General features: G+C 35.8%; 2 protein-coding genes across 3 annotated transcripts; one reads left to right on the forward strand and one right to left on the reverse strand.

The window, feature by feature from the left end:
- Positions 1 to 2361: 2361 nt before the first annotated feature.
- Positions 2362 to 7399, forward strand: LOC110663188 (serine/threonine-protein kinase D6PKL1). Of its 2 annotated transcripts, none has more exons than XM_021822438.2 (3): positions 2362 to 2710; positions 3541 to 5047; positions 6378 to 7399. In XM_021822438.2, the coding sequence occupies exons 2-3, from the start codon at positions 3735 to 3737 to the stop codon at positions 7255 to 7257; spliced, it is 2193 nt and encodes a 730-aa protein (XP_021678130.2). In that variant the 5' UTR covers positions 2362 to 2710; positions 3541 to 3734; the 3' UTR covers positions 7258 to 7399. The 2 variants fall into 2 exon arrangements, with proteins under 2 accessions (XP_021678130.2, XP_021678131.2); XM_021822439.2 differs by having other exon boundaries at positions 3702 to 5047.
- Positions 7400 to 8450: 1051 nt separating this feature from the next.
- On the reverse strand, positions 8451 to 15049 carry LOC110663187 (nitrate regulatory gene2 protein). Its single transcript, XM_021822436.2, has 4 exons — positions 13615 to 15049; positions 13248 to 13432; positions 11208 to 11431; positions 8451 to 9497 (listed from the first exon to the last, which is right to left on the reverse strand). Exons 1-4 carry the CDS (start codon positions 14810 to 14812, stop codon positions 8711 to 8713), a joined length of 2394 nt encoding a protein of 797 aa, XP_021678128.2. The 5' UTR covers positions 14813 to 15049; the 3' UTR covers positions 8451 to 8710.
- Positions 15050 to 15438: the final 389 nt, after the last annotated feature.

A 15438-nucleotide genomic window follows, 5' to 3' on the forward strand; every position in this document is an offset into this window, starting at 1 on the left:
CTTGCCTATCACTTCTTACATGTCCATTCAAATCTCTACCGATAAAAACATTCTCTTCATTCGGTATGCTTTGTATTAGATCATTTATATCTTCCCAAAACATTTGTTTACTCTTACTATCTAATCCTATTTGTGGGGCATAAGCACTAACTATATTTATTGTTTCTCCTTCTAGTACTAGCTTTACTAGTATAATTCTATCTCCTACTCTTTTCACAGCTATTGCAGTATCTTTCAATGTCCTGTTTATGATTATGCCCACTTCGTTCTTGTTCCTCTCATTTACTGTAAACTACAGTTTGTATCTTGAATTACCCACTTCCTTATTTTTCTCTCCTACCCATTTAGTCTCCTGAATGCAAGCAATATTCACCCTTGTACTTTCTAAGGTATCCACAAGCTCCATTAATTTTTCTGTAAGTGATCCAATATTCTAAGTACCAACTCTGATTCTCCTCCTATCCTGTTCATGCCTAATTGATTTCCTTCTATGATATCTTCTATTGTTCTCTATGCCTATCTTATATTCTGTTCCACTATCTGTTCTACTATCTGTCCTATGGAGTAACTTCTTTACGCACACCCGTCCATGATGTGGGAACCCTTACTCATTTAACACTACACTCGGGCGCCAGCGTGGCGCGTCGCGTCGCTTTCTGTAAACGCCCTACACCCTTGCGTATTTCTTATTACACCCGGGCTCCGATATAGCTTGTCGTAAGCAGAGGACGCCCCAACATTTATATCATTTGAATCCATATCATGAGGTGTGATTAAATTTTTACGCTGGTTGTTACCTATCGCAACCCTCTTTCTTTATCCAGGTTTGGAACCAGCTCAGCACAAACTATTTAGGTGGAGTTCATGAGTTAAATTAAAAATAAATAAATATTTATTTAATAATATTATTTAAAAATAATTTTTAAATAATTTAAGTGTTTAATTGAAATGTATTTAAAATTAATTTAATTAATTGATATTATAAAAAAATATATAATTAAATATTATAATTACTATAATAAAAATTATATTGATAATTTTAAAAATTATTAGAGTAATATAGTATTTTATTTTATTAAAGAGTAATTTTAAAATAAATATACTTATAATTTTTAATTTATTTTAAATAAATTTTTTAATTTATAAATTGAATCAAATATTACTCTATTTATAATTTTCTACTTATAGTTAAATTCGACTAAATCTTACTTGAGTCGTAATGAACCATTCTTCCAATCTTCTTGGTTGGCTGGAAAACACAAAAAAGAATCTGAAATGAAAAATTGATGCACTTTCCCCACTTTTTTGCTTATTTTCTCTCCAACACCAACAAAACTAACAACGCAAAATAAGAGTTATTTTCGCTTTCTCATTTATTTTCCTCCAACTTTTGAGAAAATTTGAGATTTTGAAAAAATTACAACTAACCATGAGATATAAGTAAGACTCGTATATCAAGTTTTAATTTATTTTTAATAATAATTTAATATTTAAATTAGCAATTAAATTTTATTAATAAATTAATTTTTACTATCTAAATTAATTATTAATTTTATTATTTTTTAATTTAAAATAATTTAATTTTGTTAATAAAATAGTTCCCATATTTAAATTTTATATTTAAGAAATTATTTATTTTATATTTAAATAATATATATTTTATGAATATTAAATATATTATACTTATTTTATATTTATATGATTTAATATAATTAATTTTGATAATAAAAAATTATGCATATCCCATTTAAATTTATAATTTATAAATATTCTTAAAATTTATATTTAAATTAAATTTTTATTCAAATTAATTTTTTGAAAAATACATTATTTAATATTTATAAAATATGATATTTCTTAAATATAAAATAAATTATTAATTATGTATTAAATTTGACATAATAAATTATTTTATTAATAAAATAAAATTTTAAAAATTAAATAATTTCAAATTAAATAGCAATTAATGGTAATGATTAATTTATCGAATGAATTTAATTTTGAGAGTTAAATTATTATTAAAAATAAATTAGGTATTAATATATATTTTAAGAATTTAATTATAATTTATTTAAAAATTTTAATTTATACTGTCATCAGAATTGTGGCTAAGAAAAATATATTTTTAAATATATTAATTAAATAAATATAAAACTAATTAAATTGAAAAATAATTAGGAAATTTTTTAAATTAGCTTTTTAAATTTTTTAAAATTTATTTTACTTTCCACACGTCCATGCAGAGAAGGAATAGAGTGGATCCCACATGTGGGTCACCACAAGACTACGGGCCCCACCAATCTCAATCAACAGTGTTCTTTTCTTGCAATCCTCCTCAGTCCTCGCTGCCTGCGAGCTCTCTCTCTCTCTCTCTCTCTCTCTCTCTCTCAGCTAAAGTGCAAACTGCCCAGACAAAGCAAAGAGAAAAAAGAAAAAGCAAAAGCTGCCAATAGCCCATCAACAAAAGCTTGTTTAGTTACAGAGCCACCCTAGGAGATAGAAACTGCAAATGTTGGAGACAGAGAGAGAAGGAACTAGGAGGAGCTCGAGCTTTGATAGCTCGGGCTCTACAAATCTCTAATTGCTGTTATTTCAAAGCTTCTAGAGAGAGAAACAGCAAGCAATTCGAACTCTCAAGCTTTACCCTCACACATGCCCTGAGATTCTTGTGCATAATACTCCGTACAGATTCCTATTCTTCGTTTCACTGGTGCGTTTTTTTAGCGCGTTTCCTTGTTCTCTGTTTGAAGTTCCTTCTGCTTTATGTTGGAATTTTTTTTTTTTTTTTTGGGTTCCGATATCTCTTTCTGTTTCGCTGCCTTGGAATTTTGGATTCTCTGTTTTTGTCTCTTTTTTGCCTTTTCTTTTCTGTGGAACTGAAGGGTTATGTAAGGATAGGGATGCTAATGGGAATACAGTATGTTCGGGGAATTTCGCATTTCTCGCTTTCCTGAACTTGAGGCTTTGCTTTTTTAGCTCGTACTAGTATTCCCTTTGATTGTGAGTGAAGTTAAGGATTCGGTGAGTCGCTCGTGGATTTTAGTTGTTTGATCCACTGAGCTTCTAGGAGTTTGAGTTTTGCCAATTAGGGTTTTCTGCACAGGGGTTTTTGTCGTTCAGGGCGTTCCGCTCGTAGAAGACGGTTAGTGACTAATTGCTTTATATATATATATATATATTGGTCCAACCATTTTCGCTATTTTGGTCTGAAAATGTTAGCAGAAGAAAGAAATCCGAGGCTAGGATGGTTCGATTTTCTTTATTTGTTTAAGCCCAAATATCTTAAGCGTTGCTACTACTGCTATGATGTACAGTATCTAATAATTTAGCAAACTAAATTAACGAAATACATTTTTCTGCTATTCTATACTGTAGATAAATTCATTGGCAACCAAATGGAAGCTTACGCTGTAATGGGCTCATGGATGCCTTAACCCCCATCCCCATACTTTCTATTTTAATGTTTCAAAGTGAGAGATGATATCCTTTTTTTACTAGATGGCTCCATGATCCTTCTTTTCTTTTTTGGTGGCGGCAAAGGGATGGGAGGTGCTGAATGGCTTTATGCTCCTTGATCACATCAGAACTATAAATGGACATAGTGGATTTATTAGGAAAATAATGAATGATAAGTGCTTGATGGTGATTAAGATCTACAGTAAAATGAAGCACCTACTGAATTCTCCAATCTCCATTTGCAGGGTTTTCACTGAAACATAATTACATGTAATGTTATGAGGTTACTGGATATGGAGAGAGTACCAGAATCAAAGGCTCTTCCTGGTAAATTACCTGTTTTGTGTCAGGTATCAAATACACGCGTGGCCTTGGGGAGAGAAGGAGGTCCGGTACCAAAGCTGCAGACAAGCTTGGTAAGGGAAGTAATGGGACAATTTAATGCACAAGGCTCCCAAGTTACTGACTCTAATGAACTTGTAAGACCATGGAAGGGAAAAGACACTTTGCTTGTGCAAGAAGAGTTAATGCATGATGTTGTTACTTCTAAGGGAAGCAGTAATTCCTTTGATGAAGGTGGCCCAAGTTCTTTCTCTGGGGCTAGTCATCCACCTGAGCCAGTTGATACAGATCTAATGAAAACAATGACGTATGTACCAATAAGGCAGAAGAAATCTGAGGCTGGATGCCTCATGAAGAGTATGTCTGTGAAGGGGCCTTTCCTAGAAGACCTTTCAATCAGGGTTCCACCTAAGAAACCAAGCCCACCTGTTCTTTCACCAGCAGAAAATTTGGTTGAAGAACCTAATGACTTAGTCACTCTGTCTTCGCCATTTTCAGTTCCTCGTGCATCTCAAAATAGAGAAAACTCTCTCCTCCCGCATGATTCAGAGGAGAAAGAATGTGTGTGGGATGCTTCTTTGCCTCCAAGTGGTAATGTAAGTCCACATAGTAGCATTGAAAGTACTGGTGTTGTCACAGCCATGAGCATTGTTAATAGCTGTGCCAGTACATGTAGAAGTGATGTCATTACAAGTGATGGTATATTGATTATGGAGAGAAACTGTGAAAGTACAAAGGGGAGCATTAGTGTTAGAGGAGATTCACTTGAGAGTGCAAAAACCAGTGTTAGCCGTGCAAGTGATAGCAGTGGCCTCAGTGATGACAGCAATTGGAGCAATATTACTGGGAGTGCAAACAAGCCCCACAAAGGAAATGATCCTAGGTGGAAAGCTATTCTTGCCATCCGAGCACGAGATGGAATTTTAGGCATGAGTCACTTTAGACTGCTAAAACAGCTTGGTTGTGGCGACATTGGTAGTGTGTATCTTTCAGAACTGAGTGGAACTCGTTCCTGTTTTGCAATGAAAGTAATGGACAAGACATCTCTTGCAAGCAGGAAGAAGTTGACTAGGGCTCAGACAGAAAGGGAGATTTTGCAGCTGTTGGATCATCCATTTCTGCCGACCTTGTATACGCATTTTGAAACTGACAGATTCTCATGTTTGGTCATGGAATACTGTCCAGGGGGTGATCTACACACTCTGAGGCAACGGCAACCTGGGAAACATTTTTCTGAGTATGCTGCAAGGTATGTTTTTATTCTAACATGATCCTTTCCAATGTTTTTAACTTTTTATTCTAACATCATCCTTTCCTCTATATTCAGCATATACCTCCTGTATCCTTATGAGCCAACCCCCTTTTTGGCTTTCTTCTTTCATGTTGTTTGCTGTAATGTCCCTTAAGGGTCAATTGCATAATTTTTGCTCTGCATTTGGAGTAGTTAGCACCTGAAAAGGGCTTCTTTCCAGTGAATCCTCTTGATCATGACATTTTGTGAGTTTTGGATTTGATATTTGAATCAGAAAGTGTGGCATGTCGATAGTATATCTATCATGTGGTTGTATGTGCAGTACTACCTCAGCTTTCATCACTTTTGGCAACCAACTGGCGGTAATTACATGAATGTATCTTCTGAGTGCTTGTGAAACATCAATTCTAAGTTCATTGCTCCAACTTCTATGAAAGAATTAGAACCCTTTTTTTTTCCATGTTGTTGTAATTCCTTGGACACAGTTCACTAATTTTAGAAGTTTGGAGGAGCATTCGAAGATTCATTAATTCTGGACATTCTGTATTTGTGCCTTCAGTTACTCCCTGCCACCTTCCTCGTTTCTCTTAACTCATTTCTGACTTTGTATCCCTTATTTTATGCATTGGATAACATCTTTATGAGTTTTTAACAAAAATTTCATTCAGACCAGGTTTATAGTTATTAATTGGGAAGGAACTGATTATAGTTGGAAGAGTCAATACTATCAATCTCACTATCTCAAGCCTTAGGTGTGTAAATCAAAACAGCAGAATGGTTTTAAGGTTCTCACTCGCATGTAAAAAAGCAGTGACTCCAGATTAAGTATAGAACAGTTGGAGCCCCTACAGAAGTTACAGAAGATGGATTTTCCTACCTCAACAAATGGTTGCCATTAATATCATATTTACAATCTCCTTCTTCGTGTTCCTCTTTGATGTAGCAAATTGTCCTTTTCCTTGCCCTCCTGCTTTCCTATCTTCAGGATTGTGACCTGTGACACTAGCTTTCATCTGCTACCGTTAGAATTATGAAAAAGGTCCCCTAGACCACTTATATTTTAACCAGCAACTATGCTAATACTGTGTTTATAATGAACTAAAATTACTGTATTTCTAATTGATTTTCTATCCACTATTCTTGTCTTGAATAGTAAGTGCTGAAATACTAGACAAGGTGATCTGGTGATTTTCTAATGTGTTTGAAATGCGAGTTTTATCTTTCCATATGGATAACAAAAATAATACTGTTGTGAAATATCTATTTGAATGTCTTTTAGTGTTATAATATTTTTCCAGCTATATAATCTTAGTTTTTGTTCTTGCAGATTTTATGCTGCTGAGGTTTTGTTGGCACTTGAATATCTCCACATGCTTGGAGTTGTCTACAGGGACTTGAAGCCTGAAAATGTTCTTGTCCGTGATGATGGCCACATAATGCTCTCAGATTTCGATCTTTCCCTTAGATGTGCAGTTTCACCCACCCTGATAAAAATCTCATTTGATTCTGATCCTTCAAAACGAGTTGGTGGGGGTGCATTTTGTGTTCAGCCTGCCTGTGTTGAGCCCTCATCTGTATGTGTCCAGCCTGCATGCTTCATTCCTCGAATCTTCCCTCAAAAAAGTAAGAATAAGACTCGAAATCCTCGAGCAGAGCATGGACTGCCTAATAGTGCACTTCCTGAGCTTGTAGCAGAACCCACTGCAGCCCGGTCCATGTCCTTTGTTGGAACCCATGAATACCTAGCCCCTGAAATTATCAAGGGAGAAGGCCATGGTAGTGCTGTTGATTGGTGGACATTTGGCATTTTCTTGCATGAGCTACTCTATGGAAAGACCCCATTCAAAGGCTCAGGGAATCGTGCTACGCTGTTCAATGTGGTGGGGCAACAGCTTAGATTCCCAGACTCTCCAGCAACCAGCTACGCTAGCCGAGATTTGATCCGAGGGTTGCTGGTGAAGGAACCACAGAACAGGTTGGGAGTGAAGAGGGGTGCAACTGAGATCAAGCAGCACGCTTTCTTTGAAGGTGTAAATTGGGCTCTAATAAGGTGCAGCACACCTCCAGAAGTGCCAAGACCCATGGAGACAGAGCTACCTGGGAAATTTGGGGCAGTTGATCCAATTGGGGTGCACAGCAGCAGTAAAAGAGTGGTGGGGGCAGACATGAAGTCTGGGGGTAAGTATCTGGACTTCGAGTTCTTCTAGCACAGGCTTCTTGTGGTGTATTAGTATTTAGTGGATCTTTACAAGAATATGTCTGTATTCTGTTGTGATAATGAACTTCAGTTCGCCTGCCTCGTAGGAGGAAAAATTTATCAATTGGATACACGAGTATTTTTATGTTTCACTTGCTGTCTTTAAAATACAAGAACTAATGAACTAATGCCGTTATTTTATGAAGAAAAATTACTCATCATTTCCTCGGAACATTCCCACTTCCACTTAAGCCACTTCACATTGTACAAATTTTAATGTACTCTACCAAAAATAAAAGAACAAAAACCAATACAAGACGGATACTTTTTACTGTGTAGTCTATTAGTTATAACTAGCCTATTGAATAAAAAAATAAAAAATTACCGATGCAAGATAAACTAAAACTAAAACTAAAATAAACGGATACAAATCTATTCATATGGATGGATATGGTACCTAATTACAAATCAATAATGGAGTGAGATGGACAAAGGAGCAGGAAGTGGTGAACCTTAATGAATCGATGCCCTTGCTTTTGAAATCCCAAATGATTTAACAGATAGTTAAGAATATGAAAAGGCCCTTCATGTGAAATCTACTTGAAATAGCATTGGTCGTTTCCATAATTGTGCTTTTAAATATGAAATGTCAGGGAAGAGATCCTACTCTGCAGCCCATTTTAGGCAGTTAATTGGAAGGGCAACAGCCTGACAAGCACAGACCGCTCTGCAATTACAATAGTTTCCCCGTTAGTTGGGAATTAAAAATGAACATTGGTGTTTTTTTTTTTTTTTTTGGTCCTGCATCTGTGTTTTCAAAGAATTATTTATAAACCCGTCCACCACAAGGGTTACGTTATTTGCCTTTCTTTCTTTTATTTTTTATTTTTTAAATTGAGAATACAGATTTTCCCCTTTCATCATTTACTTATTTTTTAGGAAACAAACAAGTGATAAATAAGTAAAAATTTTGCCTCAATTGATAATATAGCTTACTCTGCTACTACCATGGAAATGAATTAAAGAAAAGGGCAAAGCAGTTAACGATTCCAAAAAGATCCAAAGCTTTTAGCAATTGCAAACGGAGCCCACATATCAATGATGAATTATCATCTGGTCCCCAGAAGGCCAACTGGTTCCTCTTTACGTTCGCGGATCTTTAATTATTCCACATTTTCATCTGAAGTTTTACAATATAAAGCCTTTAAAAGTAGAATGCGTATAATTTATTCATCATGCTGAAATTTTGAAATCTGATACAACAATCTAACCAAATTCCTATACAGAGACATTTCCCTCCCCTTGGTCTAAAGAAGGATGACAAAACCGCAAAAAGGCTCCACATATTTACATATCAAAAATATCCCCCAAAAAGTAATATCTTAAGAGCCCACAGCCAAATAATCCCAGCCCTTATGAACTCCAACTTACCTCAAAAATCCAACAAGAAAAATAATGTATAACTATTTGATGGCATAGGAACGGTTGCATACCAGTTCAAGTGCCTCCATAAATAAGGAAGAAAAGCTAGTCAATGCCTGGAAAACGCCTGGCAGGCCTGTCTGAAGATTATTCAGTGTCATGGCCCTTGTCACTTCCACTGCCTTGGCATGTCTCAGCATCTCATCTTCCACCCGCCTCTGGGAGGCTGCAAGCTCAGATTTCTTCTCAGCCAGTGGATCCCGAGCATCCAATACCTGCCCGTTATCAGGTCCAGTATCAGGGGGCCCAATACCAACCATGGAGTAAGAGTGATAGAACTTCCTTTCAATGTTCCGAAGAGAAGAAGCCTTCTTCTCTAGCTCTTTTGATGCAATTTCTGTTCGCTTTTTAATTTTCAGCTCCTCAGTCTGTTTTACAGATATCACATGAACAACATTGATGAAGCTCTTGATGGCTTCAGAAGCAACCGTATCTGGTACACGGTCAAGAGCAAGCTTCCACTCATCACAGAAGGCATATGAATCAGAGTGTTCCACATTGCCATTGACATTGTCATTGCTCACAGGAAGAAGGGTGAGCTTGAACCAGCCATGGACAGATTGGATAAAGTCCCGCTGGAATTTTATAAGGCGGCAGAAACTGGAATGCCAGGCAAATACAGCTGACTCCAGATCACGAGTTGCCTGTTTGTGCAGTTCAGATGTTGAGTCACCCTTGGCTGATCGGTTCACAAGGCCACGGACTTGTTGTATGATGTTGTTCTGAACTTCATGGTGCTGATGCATTGATTTCCACATGTACATGAATCTGCATCGAGTATTTTGGATGAGTAACTCCCTAAATGGTTTAATGGACATCAATTAAACAATCAAACTGTTTCAAATTCATAGTGACAAAGGAGATTGCTGTGGATATGTGGTGCAAACAAAACTTCAGTTTCATCCTTTAATAATGCATGCCTGCATTTATTACCCATATGGAGTATATTCACTCCAGTCATATTCACATATCTGTCATGATTCAGAAACACAGAAAGCAATAATTGGATTTACTTTCAGATTAAAAGCTAAATGAAGAGGTTGGACGCCTTGGCTTCACATCTTAAGTACTATCAATGACCGCCTTCCCAAAAACTGATGCAAGCTCTCTCTCTCTCTCTCTCTCTCTCTCTCCTCTTCCTCTAAACCACTATTATATGCTAAACTTCTTCAAGTAGCCCCAGCTTCAGCATATCAGTGTACATGTTTGGCATGGACAGATATTAACGAACATAATGAACATGGATTTAGAGCCAACAAAACCATCTTCGTAGAATGGTCGTTATGCAATCATCGCCCTATTACCTATGCACAACTACCACTTGATTGTCCCAGCTAACTACTGTTCTTTTATATCGATACCATCAAAAGTCAACTGTTGTTTACCACAAAATATAACCTACCAACCAATGAACAAACAGACAATGGTGGGTCATCATGGTAAAGTCTAATGCTCCTAACTCTCTCCCATCAATTAACTTTAGCCTCAACAGTCGATCAGATGCAACACAATCATTGGAGAGAAGCAGAGTTAGGGCAACTCCCTTATCTTAAGAGGTCGTTAGCAATTGAAAAGTCAACAACAACAAGGAACATGTTATGCATTGGATGAAACAAGTGGTAAAGCAAAACAATGCCTTGTAGTGCTTCACCTATCCAAAAAAAATGCAAAACAATATAAATTATAAATGTTATATGTGACAAAAATTAGGGTTTGATCCAACAACATAAACTAAGAAAAAATTGCAAATATGCAGTCTTCAAGGCCATTCCTAACCATCCCCCTCCCTTCCCTTCCAACTCTTTGATCTTAAGAAGTGGATAGCAACTGGAAAGTGAATGCCAACAGTGCACATGTGGTTACATATGAGATGAATCAAATGGCACAGCAAAGCAATGCTTTGTAGTGCTTCATTACCAAAGAAAAATGCACAGCCATATAAACTATAAATTTTAAGTGGCAAAACTTGCATATAAAAATTAGAATTTGACACAACAATAAGTAAGAAAAAATTGCAAAAAGAAGAGCCATTAAACGGTATCCCTATCCCCCTCCAAAAAATATATATATGTATATGAAGAAGAATAGAGAAGTAGCTCAAAAATTCAACTTGTGTGTTTTATATGGGAATGCAATAGTAAGCGACTTCCCCCAAATGATTCGAGATTAAAGTTGCAAAATTTAAACAAGGAAACAAAACAAGTATCTGGAATATGTTAAAGTTAAATATAGCCTGATAAAAATTCCACCAATTCTAACAATAGGGGAAGAAGGAGGTGGGCCTAGACGGGTAAATTTGGAAAGGCAAAACATTTCATATCATTCATCTTTTATGATAATGAATTGATGGTTGACAAATAGGTCACCTCCAACCACATTTTATACCATACCATAGTTTATTCATTGGAGCTAACATTAACTTTTTTTATGCACAAGCATAATAATCTAATCAGAGTTCCATAAAAAGAAACAGCTTACCCATGACACAGTTCAACCAGCTGAGGGACAAGATCAGTGTCCCTAAGACCAATGATAGCAGTTGAAGTGGTGGAAACAGCCTGGGATGTGACAATAATTAGAGACTGCATCCTCTTTATTGAAGCCTTGGTCTTGTCTAGCTTTGCATCATCCTCTCCCTTGTACTCCTGACTCTGTAGTGTTGACAGCTTCTTCTCATGCTCAATCATTACACCTTCTCTAGCCTAATAATATATCGAACATTTTTTTTTTCTGCATTAGCACTTGTCAATTTGAAGGTCTTCTACCACATTGTCTTCTTTTAAAACTGATCCAACTCAATTTTTTTTTTTTAAAACCTTTGAGAAAACTGATTTAGATCATTGACCTCTCTCTCTCTCTCTCTCTCTCTCTCTCTCTCTCTCTCTCTCTCTCTATATATATATATATATATATATATGGAGCTACTATGTAAAAAATCTAATGAGAAAGCAAGTGAAAAAGTGCATGACTGCAGGAGTCTTAGCTTGTCAAGGACTTCTTACTGTATATACTCATTCAATTAATAACAGGCTTATCATTAAAATAATAATCAATCCCACTATAAAACATGGGTCTCATCACAAAACATGGTAGGTCTCACTACATAACATAATTTCTTAATTTCTTATTAGTTGGGTGTAGTGACCACAAACATTTTTTTTTTAAGACTGACCGCTAACTTGCTTTTAACATAAACGGAATAAGGTTCAATTTGCCCCCCATATACTTGTTTGAGAGGTTCAATTTAGCTTATTTTAACTTTTGATTAAATTTAACTCATAAGTTTTGATTTATGCTCAAATTAGCCCAATTAACAAAAATGTGTAATTATTTAATTATTTTTTTAAATATTAAAATATTATTTTTATATTGTATAATTAATTAATAAAAATAAAAATATTATTTTTATTATTCAATATTATTAATTAAACTGAAAATATAAAAAAATATTTTTATATTTTCACATAATTAATTAAAATTAAAAATTATTACTATTCCAATTAATAATATTGAATAATAAAAATAACATTTTTATTTAATTAATTATACAATATAAAAAAATAATATTTTAATATTAAAAAATAATTAAATATTAAATAATTTATTTAAATAAATTATTTGATATATAAAAAAATTAATTAATTAATTAATTAATTATACAATATAAAAATAATATTTTAATATTAACAAAAGTCATTTTTAATATTATTTAAACAAATAATTAAATATTTTTCAAATGATATTAAAATATTATCTTTATATTGTATAATTTGTATAATTAAAATATTAAATAAATTATTTTTATATTATATTTTAATATTAAAAAAATAATATTTTTGTTAATTGGACTAATTTGAGAATTAGACCAAAAGTTAAGTACATGGACAAATTGAACCTTATTCCTAAAATAAACACTAGGTGTTCTTGTCATTTTGGTAGTTTGTCGAGGGCATATAGGTCTGTGAATTAAAAAAGATAAAAAAGACATCAAGGGAAGAATAAGGCAACTTCAGTGAAAGATAATTTTTAGCGACAGCGACACCCATCATATAAAGATGGTTTAACCCAACAATAATGGAGCAATCGCTAAAGTTAATTTAAGTTTTAATTAAGATTAAAGAAAAAAAATTAAAACATTCAAAAAAAAATTATACTAGAATGTATATACTTATTTAATTTGTATTTATTATATTATATAAAATTACAATAAATCATATTAAAAATATATCTTATCTTATAGTATAATAATTTTAAAATATAAATTAAAAGATAAACCACTGTTTAATTAAGAAAGCCCTCTATCAGACGGACCGTAAATTGGGCACTGCCGTTGACTTACGCAATCTCCGACACTAGTGCCTATCCTACTCATTCCCTTTTTGAAAGGGATTTAAAAAAAAAAGTCTCAATCACAGTGTAAAGATAGTGCCAAATTTGAAAATTTTGTTCCCTCGAGAGAAAATAAATAAAATTTTAAATTATTATACAAAAAAAAAGATAAAATCAAAAAAAGAATACCTTCACTTCTTCGTAGAGTTTCTTCTCCCAAGCCAGCAGCCGTTCCACGGTGGAGCAAAGGCTTCTGGGACCGCCCGGTTCGTTGAGCGAACCGGTGTCGAGCCGGTATTTAACAGCCAATGGCGGTTTTGAGGTCCAACTAGAGCTCAGGTTGCTCAACATACTAGAAGAATGGTACACCGTCTCTGCAATAAACATGAAATCCCCAAATTAAATCAAAATTCATATTTAAATCAGCAAGCGTAATATTAGTTTTAAAAATCAAATGAAATACATTTCAGCAGTAAGTAACTCGTAATTTTGATTAATCTGTATTTAAAAAAAAAATGCCAAATTCGCTAAGAAATCGAGAATCCAATAGACGTACTCTTCAATTGCCGGAAACTTCGATCAAGCTGAGCCCTACTGATCTCGAGCATCTCCGAGACCTGATCTCCAGCCGTTGCAGCCTTGTCAAAATTCTCCTTAATAGCCACCGCTATCTCTTTCAAATCCTTATGCCTCACAACCATCTTCAAATCGGAGATATCTCCAGTTCTGAAACTCGCCGATGACCCCGCCTCATCAGACTTAGCCGTATTGCCGTAAACTGGTTGCCGCTTCAATGATTCAGCCCGCACCGATGACCCGAAATTCGGTCGGGTCCCGATCTCGGATCTGGACTCTCCATCTTCATCCTCCTCCCCTTCTTCCGATGAGCTAGTTGTACTATAATGATCATGATCTTCCCACTCGCTGCACTGAACCTCCTCTCTCTCTGTCTCTTCGTCGGCGGTACTGTGTTGCTTGTTACTGGTGTTGCCATTGATATGGTGGTAGTTGTGCTTCTTGTTTTGTAATTGAAAAAAATCGTACCCAGTCTCGGTCTCGGTTTCGGTTTCTTCGTCTTGTAAGTCTAAGTGGTGTTGCTGGCGATGTTGGTGATTTTGGTTTTGATTTTGGGCTTTTTGATCAAAGAATTCGGAGTCTGGAGGCGAGGGAGGGTAGAAATTTTCCCAGTTCCAAACGGAGGAAGCTTGTGATGCTGTGCTCGAGTACGTTGAATTCGCTTGATAAGCCGTAGGATACTCAAAATTTCCAGTGAAATTGGATTTCTGACTTCGAGGAGACGAGGGAAGGCTCGATTCGGAGAGTATATGAGGGAGCTTTGGAGGTTTACGGCGGCGATTAGAAGCAGAGTTAAGGCTTGAAGCGGAGAGGATATGGGGCATCTTAGAACTAGCAATTGTGGGAGAAGGAGAAGGGGAAAACGCAGGCGGCGGTGGATGTGGTTGGAGGGAAGGTGATGGAGAAGGAGCAACACGTGGAGGTATAGAATCAGTAGACGATGGAGTAGGGTTTGAAGAGTGTAGGAAAACAGCAGGAGTTTGCTCGGAAACGGAAAGTGTTTCGCCAGCAGCGAAGGAGCAAAGAGCTGAGCCAGTAACACGAAGAGCGCGGCAGTAATCGGCGTGAGCAGCTGCGAGGTGGTGGCGCGCATAGACAGCTTCCTTGATGAGGCGGCGGCGCTCCTTGCACCGCCTCACCTTGTCCTCGTTGTCGAGCTTCGAAGCTGTACAACCCATGTAAAAAAACAAAAGCGGTGTTTAGGGCTGGAGTGGATGGCGCGTTTTTAGGTGGTGGCGCCCGATTTGAGCGGTAGAAAAAAAGAGTAAGTGAGTGACAGGTGGAGGGTTATAGTTGGTCTTTTCTCCACTGTTGGCGTCCCATCTGTGCTCGCGTTTTCTGGCCTTTTTCTCTTTTCTCTACTCTCTCCGTACTGACCATAGCATTGACTTAGAGTCTCACACTGACCACTTCTCTTTCAGTTTTTTTTTTTTTTCAAAGTGATATTGAAATAATTCGTATGATGATCATGTTTGATTAATGGTTTTCTTTATAATTAATCACATTTGTTTAGGGTTGTAGGGTAATTAAATAATAGAGTAGCACAAGGCTGCATGTTGGTGCTTTGCTGGGGATGAGCCGGTGAGGTGGGAGGGGAGAGATGGAAGATAAGGGTGGATCCTTGGAAAGCTGGTGTGGGCCGGAGAATTAATAATTAAGTTGAATTTTTTGGCCATAGAATTATTGAAGAGTTGATGCCTCTGATCTAAGCTACTGAGTTTGTTGGATTTTCTTTCCTGTATAATGTTAATTTTTGTCCTATTATTATTTCTCAATTATTATCCTTATTTTGTATGCTATCTGC

Source organism: Hevea brasiliensis, chromosome 9, assembly GCF_030052815.1.
Source record: "Hevea brasiliensis isolate MT/VB/25A 57/8 chromosome 9, ASM3005281v1, whole genome shotgun sequence".
NCBI classification, from domain to species: domain Eukaryota; kingdom Viridiplantae; phylum Streptophyta; class Magnoliopsida; order Malpighiales; family Euphorbiaceae; genus Hevea; species Hevea brasiliensis.

Excerpts from the sequence above, each read along its gene's own strand:
- LOC110663188 (XM_021822438.2), top strand. The coding sequence starts at position 3,735 with ATGAGGTTACTGGATATGGAGAGAGTACCAGAATCAAAGGCTCTTCCT. Across the intron at positions 5,048-6,377 it reads TTTTCTGAGTATGCTGCAAG|ATTTTATGCTGCTGAGGTTT; the intron begins GTATGTTTTTAT and ends TTGTTCTTGCAG.
- LOC110663187 (XM_021822436.2), bottom strand. The coding sequence starts at position 14,812 with ATGGGTTGTACAGCTTCGAAGCTCGACAACGAGGACAAGGTGAGGCGG. Across the intron at positions 13,433-13,614 it reads AAGTTTCCGGCAATTGAAGA|AGACGGTGTACCATTCTTCT; the intron begins GTACGTCTATTG and ends TGTTTATTGCAG. Across the intron at positions 9,498-11,207 it reads CTGGTTGAACTGTGTCATGG|ATTCATGTACATGTGGAAAT; the intron begins GTAAGCTGTTTC and ends TACTCGATGCAG.